General features: G+C 43.5%; 1 protein-coding gene across 2 annotated transcripts in view; it reads left to right on the top strand.

Annotated features, from left to right (window-relative positions):
* WWC3 (WWC family member 3) overlaps positions 1-20,636 on the top strand; it is a 243,875-nt gene that overhangs the window by 65,410 nt on the left and 157,829 nt on the right. For both annotated transcript variants that reach the window (XM_068269896.1, XM_068269895.1), the window contains exon 2: positions 13,882-13,991. In XM_068269896.1, the coding sequence (XP_068125997.1) occupies positions 13,882-13,991 (110 nt within the window). The remainder of the gene's footprint in view (positions 1-13,881; positions 13,992-20,636) is intronic.

Genomic DNA, 20,636 nt, shown 5'->3' with positions numbered 1-20,636 from the left:
TGGGGATTTTGTGCAGGGAGGCGGTTAGGTTTCAAAGAAGGGTGTTTTGTGACCTGAGGCCTGGGCAATCAACTGAGGTCTGAAAGGAGGAGGGAGTGTATGCTTTGGCATCCCAGCCAAGATCCTGGAGAACCCTGTGCTGACCTGGTTTGGGCTCAAAGAAGGCAAAACACTAGACTTGTGAAAACCTGCAAGAACATGTAGTATCTCGGTTGCCTAATGAATATACTTGCAATGCTTTCTGATGCTTAATGTTTGCATAAGGGTCTGCAAAAAATGCATGCAATAGCCGCATGCACTTTTCCAGATGTTAGTGCACTGTTTAAACAAGACCTCACAAGCTACCCAGTAAATAGTAGTAGTTGGCCAGAAGCATGGCTGAGTAACGCACAACTTTGTTACTGTGCTGTTTTGGAAATGTAAATGTTTATGTTGATACATTTCTGCATATTCTGTTTCCTGCTAGGGGATTGTTTAAAAAGCTCAGAGGAATGGCGATATCTACAAAGGAAGTCTGCAAATAATTTACTAAAGAAATGAGTACATTCTTCAGCTTTTCGCAAAAATCTATGTCCGGCTTCAACACAACTGTGTCGCTCTCTATTCCTTTCTTGACCTTATTTGACCTTGTGTCTTTTTGCCTTGAGAACTGAAGAAAAAATGTGTTTTAATGCGGAAAATGTTCCATTCAGTGCTTGCAGTTTAAAACCTACGTATTGGGAATTTAAGCCGAAGGTTACGTTGGGGAATATTACCTCTTTTCCTGACATGTTGCTGGTGGTGGCATGTGCTTTCATAACTGAGATTACCACATACCAATTTACATAATACATGGTAGCCATGACAGAAAGAGGAAAGTCTAGTTTTACTTGTTTGTTAGAAACATGTGCCCGCCTCATTACACTTAATGAAACATTCATTTCTCCTACACATACCTGGAATAGTTGCATCACAAGGCCTGGCCATTGGTACCAAAGAAGCATATTTTACACTTCACTGCCTGATTTATGTGATTTATTTATAGTGGAACCCGGCTAAATATTCAAATTGTATTTGTTTAGGTTTAGGTAAACTTGCAAAAGGTTAAGACTTTTCGTTGTGCAAAATTGCAGACATGTAAGCCTCAGAATAAAGTGTAGTGCTTGAATGGTTTGTCAGCAGTATTCCTTTATCTGGTAGATCGCATTTTTTTTTTTAATTTCTTCTCCTTACAGTGCAGTTAGTAAATATCTATCCGTCTGATCCAGAGCTGGATCATCCACAGGGTAACTTAGGCAGATGCCTCGGGCCTGGAGAGAGACTAGGGGCAGCCAGTCGGGGCTGCCTGTGCTGAGAATCTAGCATGTGTTCAGTGGCCCTGATGCATCACAGAGAGATCTGGAGAGCTGAATTGTCTTGACCAAGCGTAGGCCAAGAACATTATTCTCCTCCTTACCCCACTCAATCATCCGTGCACCGTGCATTATCTCACCACACCCCTCCATAGTAACAGTACAGTACTGTACAACAATCGGCCCTAAACTTTTGTCCGGTGGATCGAGTTCTGATCGCTGTGGGCGGGTGCAATAGTCTTCTTAGGTTTGTATAAGGTTTAAAGTACCCCTGAACTGAGGTTTTTTTTTTCTTTTTGTGATGTGTGCTGCACCATCCTCACACTCCTGCACCCCCTGTGGTTCCCGCACTGCTCAGCCATAATATTGGACTGAGCAGAACGTCTATTATGGGCGGGGAGGAAGTGGCAGTTCATCTCCTCTTAGTCTGTCCTTAGGAACGCCCCTTTCACTCCCCGCATATCATTCTTGATAAACTGTGTCATTTCACACAGTGCGCAGGAGAGCTGCAGCGTGTGGACTTCAGGATAGTTGTAATTACTTGTGCAGCATAGTTCCCAAGTATTTACGACTATCCTAAAGCGCGCACATGTCGCAGTTCTCCTGTGCACTGTGTGCAATGACACCGTGTATTTAGAACAATAAGCGGGGAGTAAAAGGGGTGTTGCTAAGGATGGATTGAGAGGAGGACAACTGCCACTTCCTCCCCGCCCATAATTGACCTTCTGCTCAGTTGCATATTACGGCTAAGCAGTGTGGGGTCTACAGGGGGCACTGGAGGGTGAGGATGGTGCTGTGACATATGTCAACAGCACTTGGGTCTTAACAATTATGGTCATTTCCTGACAAATGGGAAATCTGCTGCCTCCGGGAGTCCTCAGAAGGGTTCAGAAGCACTCATGTTCCCCAGTACTTCTGCAGACAGACTGATCCACAGTTTGCATGCTTGTTCAGGGTCTATAGCTAAAAATATTAGAGGCAGAAATCGGTAGGACTGCCAGGCAATCTGTATTGTTTAAAATTAAATATGTGAGCCTCCATATCTCTCTCACCTCAGGTTCCCTCTAAAGGTGGCCATACATATATAGATTTGCAGCAGATTTGACCATAAGATTTCTGTCAGATGCCTGTCAAGTTGAATTTGACAGGAATCTATCTGATGTGTGCCACAAACTAGGAACAGATTTCCAATATATTTCAGATTGAAATCTATTGGAAATGTATTGAAAATCGATCTAAATGCATTATTGCACCATTAGATCCAATACAACTCCGATGGGCCATCAATCTGCTGCCAGCAGCAGATCGACCTAGATTTTCCATCCTGTCAGATCAAATCAATTCAAATCAATAGAAAATCGATCCATTGGCTGATTTGAAGAATTGATTTCTGATTGATCGATGGCTGAAATCGACCAGTGTATGGGCCCCTTAAGTAACACATATAGAATCCCTTTCAGATTTCCAGGTAACCTACTTTATTTTCTTTACATGATTGTAAGAGGTTTCGCTGTGCTGGATGTTTAGGAGAGCCATTGGTTCCCTTTAAAGGATACCTGAAATGACATGTGACATGATGAGATAGACATGGGTATGTACAGTGCCAAGCACACTAATAACCATGCTGTTATTTCTGGATGCAAAACACGATTTGAATTTGTCAAAACAAACAAATTAACATCTGTTTTCAACATAAGATTTCCTTGGTTGTGTTCAATTACCGGTATGTGCAGCTCTTTAAACACAAGGATTCTTTTAGTTTTACTTTTTTTACATCTCCCATTCACTGCTGCATCTGAGCTCAGACAGATTTTCCTGGATACTACAGATACAAATTAAAGGATACCCGAAGTGACATGTGACATGATGAGATGGACATGTGAATGTACAGTGCCTAGCACACACATAACTATGCTGTGTTCCTTTTTTTCTTTCTCTGCCTGGAATAGTTAAATATCAGGTATCTAAGTGGCTGACTCAGTCCTGACTCAGACAGGAAGTGACTACAGTGTGACCCTCCCTGATAGGAAATTCCAACTATAAAACACTTTCCTAGCAGAAAATTGCTTCTGAGAGCAAGAAAGCGATAAAAAGGGGAATTTCTTATCAGTGAGGGTCACACTGTAGTCACTTCCTGTCTGAGTCAGGACTGAGTCAGCCACTTACATACCTGATATTTAACTCTTTCAGGCAGAGAAAGAAAGAAAGGAACACAGCATAGTTATTTGTGTGCTAGGCACTGTACATACCCATGTCTATCTCATCATGTCACATGTCACATCGGGGTATCCTTTAATTTTTATCTGTAGTATCCAGGAAAATCTGTCTGAGCTCAGATGCAGCAGTGAATGGGAGATGTAAAAAAAGTAAAACTAAAGGAATCCTTGTGTTTAAAGAGCCGCAAATAATTGAACACAACCAAGGAAATCTTATGTTGAAAACAGATGTTAATTAGTTTGTTTTGACAAATTCAAATCGTTCTTTTTGCATCCAGAAATAACTGCACTTTTTATGCCAGATCTATTTTTGTGGTTATGTCTGAACACTAAATCAAGCCCTTTAATCTTCTGTTATAAAAGTGTGTAAAAATAGCTCTCCTGCAAGGAAGTGACATAGGGTTACAGGGTATGTTAGGGACCGTTAGCACAAACGTGTGATATTAGCTTAATCACGATGATCGGATGAAGGGAAGGGAGAGGGATATGGAGGCTGCCATATTTATTACCTTTTAAGCAAAACCAGTTGCCTGGCAGTCCAACAGATCATCTGCCTCTAATATGTTTAGCCATAGACCCTGAACAAGCATGCAGCATACCAGGTGTGTGACATTTTTGTCAGATCTGACAAGATTAGCTGCATGCTTGTTTCTGGTGTTACTCAAACACTACTGTAGCCAAATAGACCAGCAGGGATGCAGAGCAACTGGTATTTTTTTAAAAGAAAATAAATATGGCAGCCTCCATATCCCTCTCATTGCAGTTGTTCTTTAAAAATACAATTCCATAAACCTACTCAAACAATAAGATGGACCTTCTTTAGACAAGCTTACAATTAGATGTTTATAGGGAACAGGGGGCACTGCCAAATACAGTCTTGTGTTAACCTGCTGCTGCCCAATGTTAAGTGGGAGGACCCTCCTACCCACTATAAATCAAAAATGCAAAAAAGCCAAAATTGGAAGCGCTGGGTGGTCTGAATTCAGAGCATTCATCACTTCCAATTTTTGGCTTTTTTTGCAAGTTTGCAATTAGTCTCTGCCAGATGTGGAGGCTCACGGCCTCATCTGATAGCCCCTTCATCTCCTTACCTGTGTATCTACCCTACTAGCCTCTAGAGATCTGAGGTGAGAGAGATATGGAGACAACTGTATTTATTTCCTTTTAAACAATGCCAGATGCCTGGCAGTTATTGATTTTTCTGGTCAGTAGTGCCTGAATAAGGCCCGGTTCACATTAGCGTTTTTTTGCAGATTGGAACGGATGTAAATGAATCCAATGTTAACCTATGGTACCATTCACATGCGTCCGTTGGTACGGATACATTCTGCCTAGCGGAACGGATCCAGACAAAAAATACTGCAGCATTTGGGGCAATGTAAAATGGAACGTTTCTTCACACTAGGGGGGGATGGGGGCATGGGGGCATGTGCCGACGCGAATCTGAGCGATGGGAGGGTGAGGGAGGGTGCAGCAGCCGGGCGGGTGGGTGAGCGAGGGTTTATACATGCCTAATCTTCAGTAGCAACCGGCGGTAGAGGCTTCCGTCTTCTTCCGCGTCATGTGACGCACTGTGTAGTCACAACGGAAGAGGAGGAAGCCTCTACCGCCGGCTGCTACAGAAGGTTAGGTATGTATTTGCCAGAGAAATTGAGTGAAAATGGATCTGGTCAATCATTGATCAGATCCGTTTTCACTTTCCATTTTCAATATGAACCAGGCCGCGGACATAGCCATCCAGATCCGGTGAAGTGGAGACCGGATACACTCATTGGATCCTTTTTGGCTGAAACGCTAATGTGAACCGAGCATTACACACCTAAAACAAGCATGCAGCTTATCTTGTCAGATTTTTGCCAGAAACCTCTGATCTGCATTCAGGGTCTAGGTTTCAGGGTCTATGGCTAAAAGAGGCAGAGGATCTACAGGACAGCCATGCAATGTGCATCCTTTAGAAGGAAATAAATATGGCAGCCTGCATATAGATCTTATTTTGGGATCCCTTTAAGTGCAGAAGGGCAGTGTCCTCCCCCCTAGTGTTTCCAGTTCCTGTTGTACTTTATCAGCTGAACATGTACCAGTATTGATAATGTTTCAAACCATATATCAACTATGTATGTATTTGTACATTTGTTGCTGAATGTTCTGATTGGCCTGTGTATCTATGCTTCCTGCTATCTGTTTTTGTACTCTGTACAGCTTTACAGAAGATCTTGGTCCTATATAAATAAATAGTGATTATAATACATAGATTATTGCTGCAGGATTTGTTTTGTTGTTGAAGATTATTAAAATGTATCTTTGCATTTCAGTTTGCAGTCACCCTGGGTATCATTAGGGCAGTCATGCACATCTATTTTAACCTGTTATGCTGAGAATACACGGTTTGTTTTTGAGCCATTTAGATGGCTCGATAGATAATTTCCGGCATGTCCGATCTCCCGCTCGATCGTTTCGCCGCTCAATTTGTGATAGCAGTGAATGGAAAAAGATAAGAAAAAATTAGCAGAAGATAAGCGTATCGACTGCAGAATCGAGTGGCGAAACGATCGGAACGGGAGAATCGAGCTGCAAAAATCGAGCCATGTATGCCCAGCATTACAGGTGCTAATGTTTTCCAACTATACAGTCCAGTAAAGTTCACTATCTGATGCAGAGATTGCACACATGCCTTTTCCCAGACACTGGATAACAGGCTAGTAATGTTCTCCCCACCGGGAATAGATAGTGAAAGTGATTCTAAACATTGTCCACTGTCCGGCTCCAACCACAATGTTTATTGTAGTTTTTAACTTCAGCATCAACCACTTTGGTAAAAATGAAAATCTGCCAGGTGTTAAATGCATTTTTAAAATGCATATTTTTTCATATTTTGATTGGTGAGGACATGTATTTTCCCACATAAGACCCATTTTAGCTTTCCCACTTGTGCGTTAGCCTGGATTCACAGTGTGGTCTGTTGAATAACGCACTCGTTATGAGTGTGAACTGCAATGAAGATTGGACATAGACTTTAATACAGAGCCTGCATTCAGAAAGTTAGAGTAAGGCTAGAAACCCACTAGGAGTGACTTCTAATCGCTAGTGATTTGAAAAAGCTCTTGCTAATGCAATGCTATGGGGGATTTTTATAAAATCACATCGCTCAAGTGGGATCACATCCATAGCATTACATTAGCAAGCGTTTTCAACTCGCAAAACGCTCAGAAAATCGCTTTAAGTGGGTTATTGGCCTAACACGATCCGTTACAACGCAGTACTGTAAACCGGCGCATAGAATTGTACGGGCAGTGAGTTGACATGCAGAATTATTCTGCATTGCAATGACATAGTCCGTATTGCAAGTTCCAAAAACACACAGTCTGTGCTCACACGTGTCCTCTTGGCTTGTTTCCAAAATGCTGTGCAAAATGAATCCACATCAAAAATATAGCGGGATACTGTTTAGCAATAATTATAACCATATGCTTTGAAATAATAATAATAATAATAAAGAAAATGTCTTGCCAATCAATCCCCAACTAGCACCCAGGTTTCACCACCGATGTCCATGCTACTACACCACAGACAGCAATATTGTGTGTAAATGAACGTTCTACCATCACACCATCGATCCAAACTCCTTCTCTCCTCAATTGCCTCTCAGCCTTTCCCTTGCTGCCCAGATTATAAGACTGCAATAGTGCTAAGGATGCTTCATACGTTGCTTCCATCTATGGTAGGTTTTTCTCATCACCATATGCACATCATAAGTTCCTAATGACTGAAGAGCTCATCATAGCATAAAACCTTTTTTATTTTATAATGCAAGGTAGATGAAATCCGCACACCCGCAGGTAAAGTCCAAGGGTTTTTATTGAATCCAACTCACAAAAGCAGTAAAATGGCTAGCCATTTTACTGCTTTTGTGAGTTGGATTCAATAAAAACCCTTGGACTTTACCTGCAGGTGTGCGGATTTCATCTACCTTGCATTCTGATCTGCTGCATTGGCTTCCAGCACCTGCCTAAGGTAACAGAGGTAGAGTGGTCTCATCTACTGCAATTCTTTTTTATTTTATAAATGTAAGACCTCTTTCACAGGGACGTTGCGTTTGATGCGACGTTAAAGTCGCACAACGTGCCCATAACGCAGCGCATGTAGGTTATAAAATTGGACGTTATTTGGAACTACATTATGTGTCTCTTGGTGCGCCGTTTTTTTTTTTTGCTGCATGGTGATGGAACAAAAACGGCGCATGCATTACATTAAAAAAAAAAAACATTACTGAGCATGTGCAACACACATAACGCAGCAAATGTATTGCTAAACGCACAGCATGCAGCACTTTCCAAATACTGCTACACGTTACACACAACGCAACGTGTGCACTGTGAATGTCGCACAGACTTTGCATTGCTGTGCGTTACTCTGCATTATAATTTTTTATAACGTGCCACTGTGAAAGAGGCCTAAAAGTAGTGCACTCACATGCGGAAGTAAAAACCCGAGCATATCATAAAAGCAGCCTTTCCTTACTGTATGCTGTTTGCTACCTTCCTGAAGGTCTTCTCAACACATTTCGTGCAGATGTACTCACCAGGGGCTTAATTAAAATTGCTTACCCGTATCAAGCTATGTTTTTTATGTTACTTTTGAAGTATCGTGTATTCTTGCATGGAGTTTTGGAAACCAGCCTTGAGGATGTACGTGTGTATATGTACGTGTGTATATGTACGTGCGCGCGCAGAGTTTTTGGACTTTTGTTTACACTATGTATGCTGAGATTTTTGGACTGCGAACCAAGATACAAGTTAGTTTCACTTGCTTTTAATTTTATTTGTATTATTTATTGCTTCTGTTTTAAAGAGTGTATTTTGATCACAATTTTTATTAGTAGTGTGCATGGGCCCAATGTCTTTATTTTTTTTTTTTTTTTTTTTTTTGTAAATACAAAGCTTGCTGCATTTAATGTGACACTGAAGCAAAAAACAAACAAACAAAACCTCATGATATAGTGAATTGGTTATGTAGTACGGATAATTAATAGAACATTTAGTAGCAAAGAAAATAGTGTCATTTTTTTTATTTTCAGGTGTATATCTTTTTTTATAAGATTGCATCATTCTATATTCTAAAACTTCCTGTGTCTCTGCGTCCCCTCCTGTCCCTGTGCCCATGCTTTTGCGCTACTGTGCATGTGTAACAAGCAGGCGGCCGTTGGGACAGGAGGAGGACGGGGCCAGGGGGCGGGCGTGAGCAGTGTGCGGGTGCGCACGTGGTGTGTGCGGGCCGTGCACTTTTACATGCAGCAGCGGTCACAGGGGAGGGAGGGGGGTTGTGAGTGAAGCCTAGAGCCTGTTAGGTTAACGGGCTTAGGTTTGCTAGTTCTCTTATAGTTGCAGTTTCCACAATACACTCAGCATTTTAAGGCTACTTACACACCAGGACGTTGCGTTTAGGGGACGTTATAGGGCAGATAACGTGCCCCTAACGCAACGCCTGGTGCTCTCTGATGTGGACGTCAGAGTGAGCCGCGTTGTGCAGCTCATTTTGGCGTCTGTGATGCGTACTCTTGGACGCATGCGGCATCACGTGGTCCCGCCCGGCCATTTGCCGCACAGAGCGGCCGCTCCAGGAAGTAAACACTGCACGTCACACCGTGCAGTGAATATTAATTAGCCATGTGCCTGGACGCTCTCCACTCCTCCCCAACACTACTGAGCATGTGCGCGCAGTCTAAGTCGCGCATAACGCACAGCATGCAGCACTCTCAACGGATGTGTTGCGTTACAATGTAACGCAACGTGGGCACTGTAAACAGCCTATTGATTTTTCATTACTGTGCGGTGGGGCTGCGTTACAGGCTGCACTAACGTGCGCCTGTAACGTCTTACTGTGAAAACAGCCTAAATGATTTCACAGAGCAGGCTACTGACCATTTGAACTTTTCTCTGCAGAAAAAAACATAAAGAAACAACCATGCGAGACAGTTGAGATAAGTGCTTCAAAAGACAGTGCTGTCCACGTTTCTTAACTCTTCCTGTACTATAAGCAATATGAGACTCATATCTGTGCTAATAATGTTTTATTTCTTAGCTGTACTTCACATACAAATCATTATATCATAAGTTTATTTTCACTTCACATTCCCTTTAATTCATTCTGTGTTACCATTATAGTCACTGGAATGGCCCCACAAAATGCATGGAAACGAGACCATAAATGCAGTGTTTATTCAGATTTTAGTTTCCTCCTGCACAGAAACCCAAAGGCACATACGAGTAAAATTGGAACTGTAGTGAAAATAACGTATTTTTTTTTTTAAATATTCATTTACAAATTATTAAGTTAGTGTTTGCACTTCAGAAAATCTTTTCTCTCCCTGATTTACATTCTGAAATTTATCACAGGTGGCAACATCTTTAGTCCTGCCAGGACTGCCTCTGCACAATGTTTGGTTACTAAGGCCCAGGAACCAGTAGCAGTGCTTTTCTTAGTGCTTAGTGATTTGAAAACCTCTTGCTAGTGTAATAATGGTTTGGAGGATTAAAAAAAAATCGTATCACTCAAGTTTGATCACACCCATAGCATTACATTAGCAAGAGCTTTTCATATCACACGCGCACAGAAAAGGCTTAGAAAAACACTGCTAGTGGGTTACAGGCCCGAGAGTTCTATGCACAAAGGCAGATGCTGCTTGCTTGGCACGCAGTTGGAAACAGCTGTTATTTCCCAAAATGTAAAGAGGTTCACAGACTGCAAGCTGCCAGGGCCAGGAGATGGACGGGCTTCACCACAGTATCAGCCATATGGATGATGATATGTTTTGGAAAATGTAAAGATTTATTGTGGGAAATGGGGTATCGTCTACTCCTGATTGGGATGTAGTTCAATCCTGGGTTAAAGAGAACCAGAGGTGGGCAGATGGAACACAGAGGCATGTTATCTGCCGCATGACATGCATCTGTGTCCCCACACTGCCGTTCTCTGCACCTCCCACCGCCGTGCTATAGCCCCCCTCGAGATTAGCGACAATGTTTGTCGGTATCTCAGAGGTAAACACAAGTAGAGGGATACCCTGTTCCAAACGCCCGCCAGGTGCGTTCCTGCAGGATTTCCAGAGCTGCCATTGGGCAGCTCTCTCTTCCTGGCCGTGCCCCCTGCCACTCCCCCGCCTCCCTGCACGCTATGAGAGACACAGTCTCTTAGTGCAGCGTCGTCACCAAAGTGAAAGTGGGCCATTCCGGCCCACAGGAGTAGCGGGAAGCGGCTTTTTTGCACTACCTGATCTGCTCAGCCCCCGGATCAGGTAGCCTATTTTTTGTTTTATTTTTTTTAGCCCACCTCAGGCTCTCTTTAAAGTTCCTCTTTGAACTAACGCAAACACAGTCTGAAGTGTTTAAATAGAATCATACTGAAAGCACAGTTTCTAGTGGTAACATACCTTACCACTGGGTTTAGGTGTTTGCCATTTCACCTCAGCATAAAGACTTTCATGTCGCAACTCTACATGGCTTATCATTATTGTGCTCTTTAACCCTTAGACTGGTACGGACGTCTATAGGCATTTCTGTGTTTCTTTATCCATACGTGTAAAGGCGTACAAAAATATTTCCGCTTGCCGCGGACGTCTATTGTGTTTTGGCTTTCCCATGTTCCTTTGCTACATTACAAAGTTTTGGCTCAGTGCCAACTTTCTGCTTGGCTGGCACTATGCAGATAATTCTAAGTTGATGTAGAATTATGTAAACGTTACTGCAAATCTATGAAGCTTGAAAATAGACCAATCAAAAGCTTTTACTGCAGGTTTTGATTAGTCAATTTACATTTTTGATTTTCATAATAATTAGCATAATTCTCAATCATCTCAAGTTAATTTGCACCTCAGTAACAATCCCTACTGACTAAATGGGACTTTGGTACATGTAGATTTGTGCAAGACATCACTGCCCGGAGGGGGCAGAGGCTGAGAGGGAGCATTGGTGCTTGCGGTGCACTTGCCTTGCCGAGAATCGGATTTCCACACACTGCCCGTCTTCTTCCTCCTCCTAGGCATGTGTCTTCATTGGTAACAACGCCCCCTGTGATGATGTAAGCGCTAGGGTTGATCAATGAGATGCAAATATTTCCAAGTTCATGCAAATTATGTACATTTTTCTGCAAATATATGCAGCTTGAAAATGGCCCAATCAATTTAAACCTGGGTGGGACTTGATTGGTCCATTTTCAAGCTGCATATATTTGCATAAAATCTCATTGATCATCCCAAGTAAGCACATGTCATCACGGGGTGCTGTTACAAGTGAGACAGGACACCTAAGAGGAGGAATAAGATGGACAGCGTGTGGACATGTGAATTACTTCTGCCTGAAAGGGGGGGGGGGAGGACTCTCTGGCTACCTGATGCTTTCTGGCTATACTGCAGGTGGGGCTCTCTGGCTACCTATACTTCCCTTTAGATTATAAGCCTTTGGCAGGGTCCTCCCTTCCCTAGTGTAGTCTACATGATCGTGTGCTCCTTTCCTATGACAGCCTCGTATTTGTATTACTGGGCCTACCTAATCAGCCCAAAATCACATGATCATGTATATTGTACCCTGTTTGCCTTGTATAGCTTTGTCCAATTTTGTATAACCTTGTTACATCTGTCTTCCTTCTATCATTGTATATATTTATTGTCCATCGCTGCTTAATATTTTGGCGCGTTATAAATACAATAAATAGTGATTATAATGGGGGGGGGGGCGCTCTGGCTACTTATACTGTGGGAGTTCCCTGTCTACCTTTACTGAGGGTGGGGGGCTCTCTGGGGTGAAGTAGGGCAATTCTTCAGGTAGATGTATCACATAACTGGTAGAGATGGTCCTTGAGATGCAAACCTTGCTTGTATGCAAAGTTCTTGCACATTGTGTCCAGCTTGTAGTTGAGCCAATCTAGTTTGACAAATGCAATGTTTGGCCCAGTTCCATGCTGAATAAATTTGCATGCAGACTGGAATTATTCTCAACTCTATCTTTTTGATAAAATCTCTTTATCTTCACTGATATTCTCAAACTACATTAAAAAAAACTACTATAGGTCCAGTTCAATTAACTTTTTCTAAGTGATATCTCATATCTTAGAAATAAAATGCCTTTTATGCAACCAGCAAGCAAGAAAAAATATCTAAATAATTTTGACAGTATTTCTTCCCTATTTTTTGGTACTTTTTCAATTGTAGATAGAGTGCTGAAAATGTATTTTAAACAGCAGATGAAAATTATCTATTTTTGGAGAAAAAGTGAATTGGATCAGCCCCTTTGTATATTTCAATATGTTGGCAACCACACAAGACAGCTGTAGGAATTTTGGTGGTGTAGACATTCAAGACACATTTGAACATGTTTCATTTTCATAAATGTTCTTTCACTCCACAAAATATATATTAAATGTACATAAGTGATTTTAGTAAGAGATGTGTGGGAAACAGAGCACAACGAGTCTCTCGTGGTGATGAATCTAATTCATGAGTTCTTTACAAGCACAAGCAATGCCTCAGAAACAACAATAATAATTTTACAGTTCAAAATGTAACAGGGTAAAAGTCCAGCAACAAGCTGTAGCAAATCCAGACAGCAGTGCAGCAAAGGGCAAACCACAAATCCAAGATCAGAAATTCCAGAAGTACACAGACCCCAAGTATGGATACCAAATATTCAGCTAGCTTACAGGCACAGGCTGGGTGGAGTCTGTAGGATGTCCTAGATATTACTCCGGTCATCACACAGCTGGTTTGTGGGATCCTGTCTACTGTGTTGGGCTCCACTCCAGCAGCAGCAACAGCAGTCCAAGAACTCTTTATGTAATGAGATCCTAGCTAATTCTTTAGGGGTCCCTCTATTGTCGCAGTAGGCAGAAAGGCTTGTCCTCTAGAAGTCTCAGCCTCGTCCCAAAAAACACCAAGAGGCGCACATAGCTTTTCTTGTCTGCCCAAGTATCCAAACCTTAGCACAGAGTGGTTCCAGCTCAACTATGGCCATCGTGGAATGAGCTTAGACACACTCAATCTGTTAGGCTGGGTGCGGCCTTTGATTTCACCTAGAACATTCTGTGTTGAGGAAAGGGCTCATTGAGATCTATGCACAGGGATTGAAATAAGACAGATCAGCTTGTGACAGTAACATTGTGCAGCTTTGCTGCACATGAATTAGCAGAAAATATATACGGCATAAACTTAAGAAACAGTCCTCAGTAAAGTCTCTGGGAATTTCTGCTGCACAAGTATATCTTGCACTTATTGCACAGGTTTTTAAATTATGAATATGGTCTGTGCTATTTTGGATCCTAACCAAACTATACTTTGCTTTTTCCAGAATAACTAAACCTTTAACGTTTGCGGACTGTGTTGGGAATGAACTACCTTTAGGATGGGAAGTTGTCTATGATCAACAAATAGGTGTATACTATATGGACCATATAAACCGTAAGTTTCTACAAAAAAAAGTGTTTCTATATATGGCATGACACCCACACTTATTGCAAAATTACTTTAGTAAAAAAGTGGCAAGCAAATTGAATTAAATACATTGAGGAAACCTGTTCTGCATTTTAGTTTTAATTTTGTTAAAGCTGGTGGAATCAAATTTTCTTTAAGCGCTGCTTTTACAAATTCAAACTATAATGGATGAGAATGGAGAAATAGTGTAATTGTTCCCCCTTGATTTCCCTCTAGAATGCATAGAAAATATAGTAATTACCTTAAAAACAATATTGCCCACAAAAATCCTATTTTCTGACAAAAAAAAACAAGATATAGATCATTTAGGTGTGGGAAGGAGTGATAAAGTTATTGGATAATGAATGTGAGGAGTGCTGAAAGGGGAAAATTGCTATGGTCCTTAGGGGGAACATGCAAAATGACCCAGCTCAAGAATGGATTCCAGGTCAAAAACTTCAGTACCAATTTTACATAAGACTAGTGAATTGGTGCCCAGTGAGCACATGCAGATTGTGAGATTGATGACAGTGGTTGACATGACTTTAAGAATAGGATAGCCATTTGAGAATTTTTTTATTTTTTTTTGCAATATTGTGTTGACAAAGCATGGATCAGTTTTCATATTATTATGATTATTAACCACTTGAGGACCGTAGGCTTACACCCCCTAGTGACCAGGCCATTTTTTGCAATTCAGGGCTATGTAGCAGGTTGCAGAGCCATACAAATTAGCACACAAATGAATCTCTTCCCCCTGTTCTGCCCACCAAAAGAGATTTCTGTTGGTGGGCTCTGATCGCTGCTGCAAGCTTTTTGTAATTATTATTAATGTATTTCTCCTCTATTTTTCAATAAAATTATTTATTTTTTATTTAATTTTCCCTCCCCCTGCCAGCCAATCACAGCGATCAGGCATCAGCCTTTGAGAGCCGATCGCTCTCTGAGCCTCTCCAGGGTACAGCCGAGTGTCACGGCTGTCCCCAGTACAGCGCTGCTATAGATCGCAGCACTGTACAATGTAAATAGACAGTGGTTTTGCCGTCGACCAGTCTGATAGCGGCACTCGCCGCTGGGGGACTGTTAGCAGAGCTCTGTCACTTAAGTACAATATGCGCGTATCCCCTGCAATCTCCGCCCCAGAACTTCACAACAATTGCTGTTACGCGGTCTTGGGGGAGCCACCTTGCGGCCGCCGATAAGCATTAGGTGGTCATAAGGTGGTTAATTTGTATTGCACTGCCACTTTAGACTCCTTTAGGGCTTTAGACTCCTTAGTCGGGTCACTAGCTGCCCCTCATGGACATTAGACCGTACCTGTTAGTGTTCCCCCCCTTTCTAAAACCAATTTTGGGGGAAACTAATCAACGTGCCAGTATGTTTTGTGATATGAGAGCTAACCAGAGTGCCCAGAGGAAACCCATACATGTATAAGGAGAACATATAAACAGATGGGGTCTTGAACGATATTAAAACCGAGGAGCCTAATAGTGCAAGGAGAGTACAACCCATTGCGCCAAATCATGTAAAAAAAAACCTTCCCACCATAATGTAAAAGTGCGTTAAGTGAACCTTTTTAAGTTTAAAGTGAACCTTAAGGCAGATTAAAAAAGAATGAGTTCTAGGGGCTTCGCGTTCCCAGCCACAATAGTGCCCTCTATTTCGCTATAGCAACATAGAGGGAGCTATTGTGGCTGGGAATGCGAAGGATCACTCACGTTCCCAGCCTGTCGGGTCCTGACGGCGAAACTGGAAATGGTCGCCGGCGGGTCCTGGAGGATCGGAGCGAGGCTGCGAGGGCACCGGACAGCTGCAGGGGGCTGAGGGAAGCCCCAGGTGAGTAGAACTAATTTTTTTTTATTTAGCTTAACCACTTCCCGACTGCCGCATGTACAAATGGCGGCCGGAAAGTGGACCCCGCAAGGACCACCGCATGTACAAATTGCAGCGGTCCTTGTACGGGCATGGGCGGAGCGATCGCGTCATTCGTGACGCGATCCTCCACCGGGGACTGGCTCTGCCCCCCTCGCGCTGTAACCCGCTGGCCGTTCGGAAGCGCCGGCGGGTTACTAGCACCCGGATTGCCGCATACAAAGTGTATAAGTGTAATGTATACAAAGTGTATTATACAGGCTGCCTCCTGCCCTGGTGGTCCCAGTGCCCGAGGAACCACCAGGGCAGGCTGCAACCACCCTAGTCTGCACCCAAGCACACTGATTTTCCCCCCCCCCGCCCCCTGATCGCCCACAGCACCCCTCAGACCCACCCCCCAGACCACTGTTTGCACCCAATCACCCCCCTAATCACCCCCCTAATCACCCATCAATCACTCCCTGTCACTATCTGTGAACGCTATTTTTTTTATGCCCTAAACTGCCCCCTGCTCCCTCCTGATCACCCCCCCCCCCACCCCTCAGATTCTCCCCAGAACCCCCCCCCCCCCCGTGTACTGTATGCATCTATCACCCTGATCACCTGTCAATCACCCATCAATCACCCCCTGTCACTGCCACCCATCAATCAGCCCCTAACCTGACCCTTGCGGGCAATCTGATCACCCACCCACACCAATAGATCGCCCGCAGATCCGACGTCAGATCACCTCCCAAGTGCATTGTTTACATCTGTTCTCTACCCTAAACACCCACTAATTACCCATCAATCACCCCCTGTCACTGCTACCTATCAGATTAGACCCCCTATCTGCCCCTAGGGCACTCAATCACCCGCCCACACCCTCAGAACGCCCTCAGACCCCAGCCCTGATCACCTCGCCAGTGCATTGCTTGCATCTATTCCCCCCTCTAATCACACCTTGAGACACCCATCAATCACCTCCTGTCACCCCCTAGCACACCTACCCATCAGATCAGGCCCTAATTTGCCCCGTGTGGACTCCTGATCACTCGGCCAAACCCTCAGATCCCCCTCAGACCCCCTTCCGATCACCTGCCCAGTGCATTGATTGCATCTATTTTCCCCTCCAACCACCCCCTGAGACGCCCATCAATCACCTCCTGTCACCCCCCTAGCACTCCTATCCATCAGATCAGGCCCAATACAACCTGTCATCTAAGAGGCCACCCTGCTTATGACCGGTTCCACAAAATTCGCCCCCTCATACACCACCTGTCATCAAAATTTTCAGATGCTTATACCCCTGAACATTCATTTTGAGACATTTGGTTTCCAGACTACTCACGGTTTTGTGCCCATAAAATGCCAGGGCGGTATAGGAACCCCACAAGTGACCCCATTTTAGAAAAAAGACACCCCAAGGTATTCTGTTAGGTGTATGACGAGTTCATAGAAGATTTTATTTTTTGTCAAAAGTTAGCGGAAATTGATTTTTATTGTTTTTTTTTTCACAGTGTGTCATTTTTCACTAACTTGAGACAAAAAATAAAATCTTCTATGAACTCGCCATACACCTAACGAAATACCTTGGGGTGTCTTCTTTCTAAAATGGGGTCACTTGTGGGGTTCCTATACTGCCCTGGCATTTTAGGGGCCCTAAACCGTGAGGAGTAGTCTACAAAACAAATGCCTCAAAATGACCTGTGAATAGGACGTTGGGCCCCTTAGCGCACCTAGGCTGCAAAAAAGTGTCACACATGTGGTACCGCCGTACTCAGGAAAAGTAGTATAATGTGTTTTGGGGTGTATTTTTACACATACCCATGCTGGATGGGAGAAATCTCTCTGATTTTTTTTACACACCATTGTCCATTTACAGAGAGATTTCTCCCACCCAGCATGGGTATGTGTAAAAATACACCCCAAAACACATTATACTACATCTCTTGAGTACGGCGGTACCACATGTGTGGCACTTTTTTACACCCTAAGTGCACTAAGGGGCCCAAAGTCCAATGAGTACCTTTAGGATTTCACAGGTCATTTTGCGACATTTGGTTTCAAGACTACTCCTCACAGTTTAGGGCCCCTAAAATGCCAGGGCAGTATAGGAACCCCACAAATGACCCCATTCTAGAAAGACGACACCCAAAGGTATTCCGTTAGGAGTATGGTGAGTTCATGGAAGATTTTATTTTTTGTCACAAGTTAGCGGAAAATGACACTTTGTGAAAAAAAACAATTAAAATCAATTTCCGCTAACTTGTGACAAAAAAATAAAATCTTCTATGAACTCACCATACTCCTAACTGAATACCTTGGGGTGTCTTCTTTCTAAATTGGGGTCATTAGTGGGGTTCCTATACTGCCCTGGCATTTTAGGGGCCCTAAACCGTGAGGAGTAGTCTTGAAACAAAATGACCTGTGAAATCCTAAAGGTACTCATTGGACGTTGGGCCCTTTAGCGCAGTTAAGGTGCAAAAAAGTGCCACACATGTGGTATCGCCGTACTCAGGAGAAGTAGTATAATGTGTTTTGAGGTGTATTTTTACACATACCCATGCTGAGTGGGAGAAATCTTTCTGTAAATGGACAATTGTTTGTAAAAAAAAATCAAACAATTTGTCATTTACAGAGATATTTCTCCCACCCAGCATGGGTATGTGTAAAAATACACCCCAAAACACATCATACTGCCTCTCCTGAGTACGGCAATACCACATGTGTGGCACTTTTTTGCAGCCTAACTGCGCTAAGGGGCCCAAAGTCCAATGAGCACCTTTAGGCTTTACAGGGGTGCTTACAATTAGGCACCCCCCAAAATGCCAGGACAGTAAACACACCCCACAAATTACCCCATTTTGGAAAGTAGACACTTCAAGGTATTCAGAGAGGAGCATAGTGAGTCCGTGGCAGATTTCATTTTTTTTTCTTTTGTCGCAAGTTAGCAGAAATGGAAACTTTTTTTTTTTCTTTTTTGTCACAAAGTGTCATTTTCCGCTAACTTGTGACAAAAAATAAAATCTTCTATGAACTCACCATGCCTCTCAGTGAATACTTTGGGATGTCTTCTTTCCAAAATGGGGTAATTTGGGGGGTATTTATACTATCCTGGAATTCTAGCCCCTCATGAAACATGACAGGTGGTCAGAAAAGTCATAGATGCTTTAAAATGGGAAAAATCACTTTTTTCCCCATAGTTTGTAAACGTTATAACTTTTACCCAAACCAATCAATATAGGCTGAATGGGTTTTTTTTTATTAAAAACATGTTTGTCCACATTTTTCGTGCTGCATGTATACAGAAATTTTACTTTATTTGAAAAATGTCAGCACAGAAAGTTAAAAAAAATAATTTTTTTGACAAAATTCATGTCTTTTTTGATGAATATAATAAAAAGTAAAAATCGCAGCAGCAATCAAATAGCGCCAAAAGAAAGCTTTATTAGTGACAAGAAAAGGAGCCAAAATTCATTTAGGTGGTAGCTTGTATGAGCGAAAAATAACCGTGAAAGCTGCAGTGGTCTGAATGGAAAAAAAGGGTCTGGTCCTTAAGGGGGGTAAAGCCCACGGTCCTCAAGTGGTTAAGTGCCTCTTTAAAGGTATTTTCCAAGATTCTTGAGAAATGCCTCCCTACTTACTGGTGGCTCTGTGTTTTGGCCCGGAACAAAAACGGAGCCACGGATACCAATGTGAAAAATAGCATCCTTCTTCACAAAACCGGATCTGTTCGTTCCGGGGGATGCATTTTAAAAACCTGAACGGACAGTCCAGATTTGCTGTATTTTCCCGGACCGCACATGGATCCGGATACATGGAGGAGTAGTGCAGGCGGAATAGGAAAATGGATCCCCCTCTACACAGGCAGTTTTGGATCCGTTTGTGTGTCAAAGCCTGTGGGTGGGGAGGGGGTCGCCATGCTGGAGAGGGTAGCAGCCAGGCCTGGGTGACAGCGGCCGACGGGGAGGGGGGTCACCCCCCCTTCCCTCACCTGGGTCCCCCGTCTCCGCTTATATGTATGTACAGCGGGAGCAAGCGGGAAGCTTACCTTTTTCCTCCAGTCGCCGTGTCAATTCCTGCAATGCCGCCCTCCAAAGTATAGAGGGCGACATTGCAGGAAGTGACGCGGCAAGCGGAGGAAGAAGGTAAGCTCCCTGCTTGCTGCTGCTATATATTAGGTTTTGCGCAGGTAGCTGGAGGAGTAGCGGGGACGGGAGACCCACGTGAGGGAGGGGGGCGACCCCGCCCCCCTCCCCGCAAGCCACTGTCACCCCTGTCCTGGCTGCTACCCCCTCCAGCATGGCGGCCCACTCTCCTCCACATCTGGGCATATGTTTCCACGGACGGGAAACTTATGCTGCAAAAAAAAGCATTTTTGGAAAAAACGGGGGGAAGAATCAAAAAAGTTTAGGAAAACTGATCCGTTTGAAACTGACCCATCCGATCCTGAGCAGACAAGTGTGGACCTAGAGGTTGTCCTTCACCTGAGCCCTTTGGAGGTGATGTGCAGTGCATTAACCTCCCCGGCGTTCTATTGAGATCGCCAGGGAGGCTGCGGGAGGGTTTTTTTTTCAATTAAAAAAAAACTATTTCATGCAGCCAACTGAAAGTTGGCTGCATGAAAGCCCACTAGAGGGCGCTCCGGAGGCGTTCTTCCGATCGCCTCCGGCGCCCAGAACAAACAAGGAAGGCCGCAATGAGCAGCCTTCCTTGTTTGGCTTTCCTCGTCGCCATGGCGACGAGCGGAGTGACGTCATGGACGTCAGCCGACGTCCT

Source organism: Hyperolius riggenbachi, chromosome 2, assembly GCF_040937935.1.
Source record: "Hyperolius riggenbachi isolate aHypRig1 chromosome 2, aHypRig1.pri, whole genome shotgun sequence".
Lineage (NCBI taxonomy): Eukaryota > Metazoa > Chordata > Amphibia > Anura > Hyperoliidae > Hyperolius > Hyperolius riggenbachi.
Note: the sequence above shows the minus strand (reverse complement) of the source record. Positions and strands in the feature narration are given on the sequence as shown.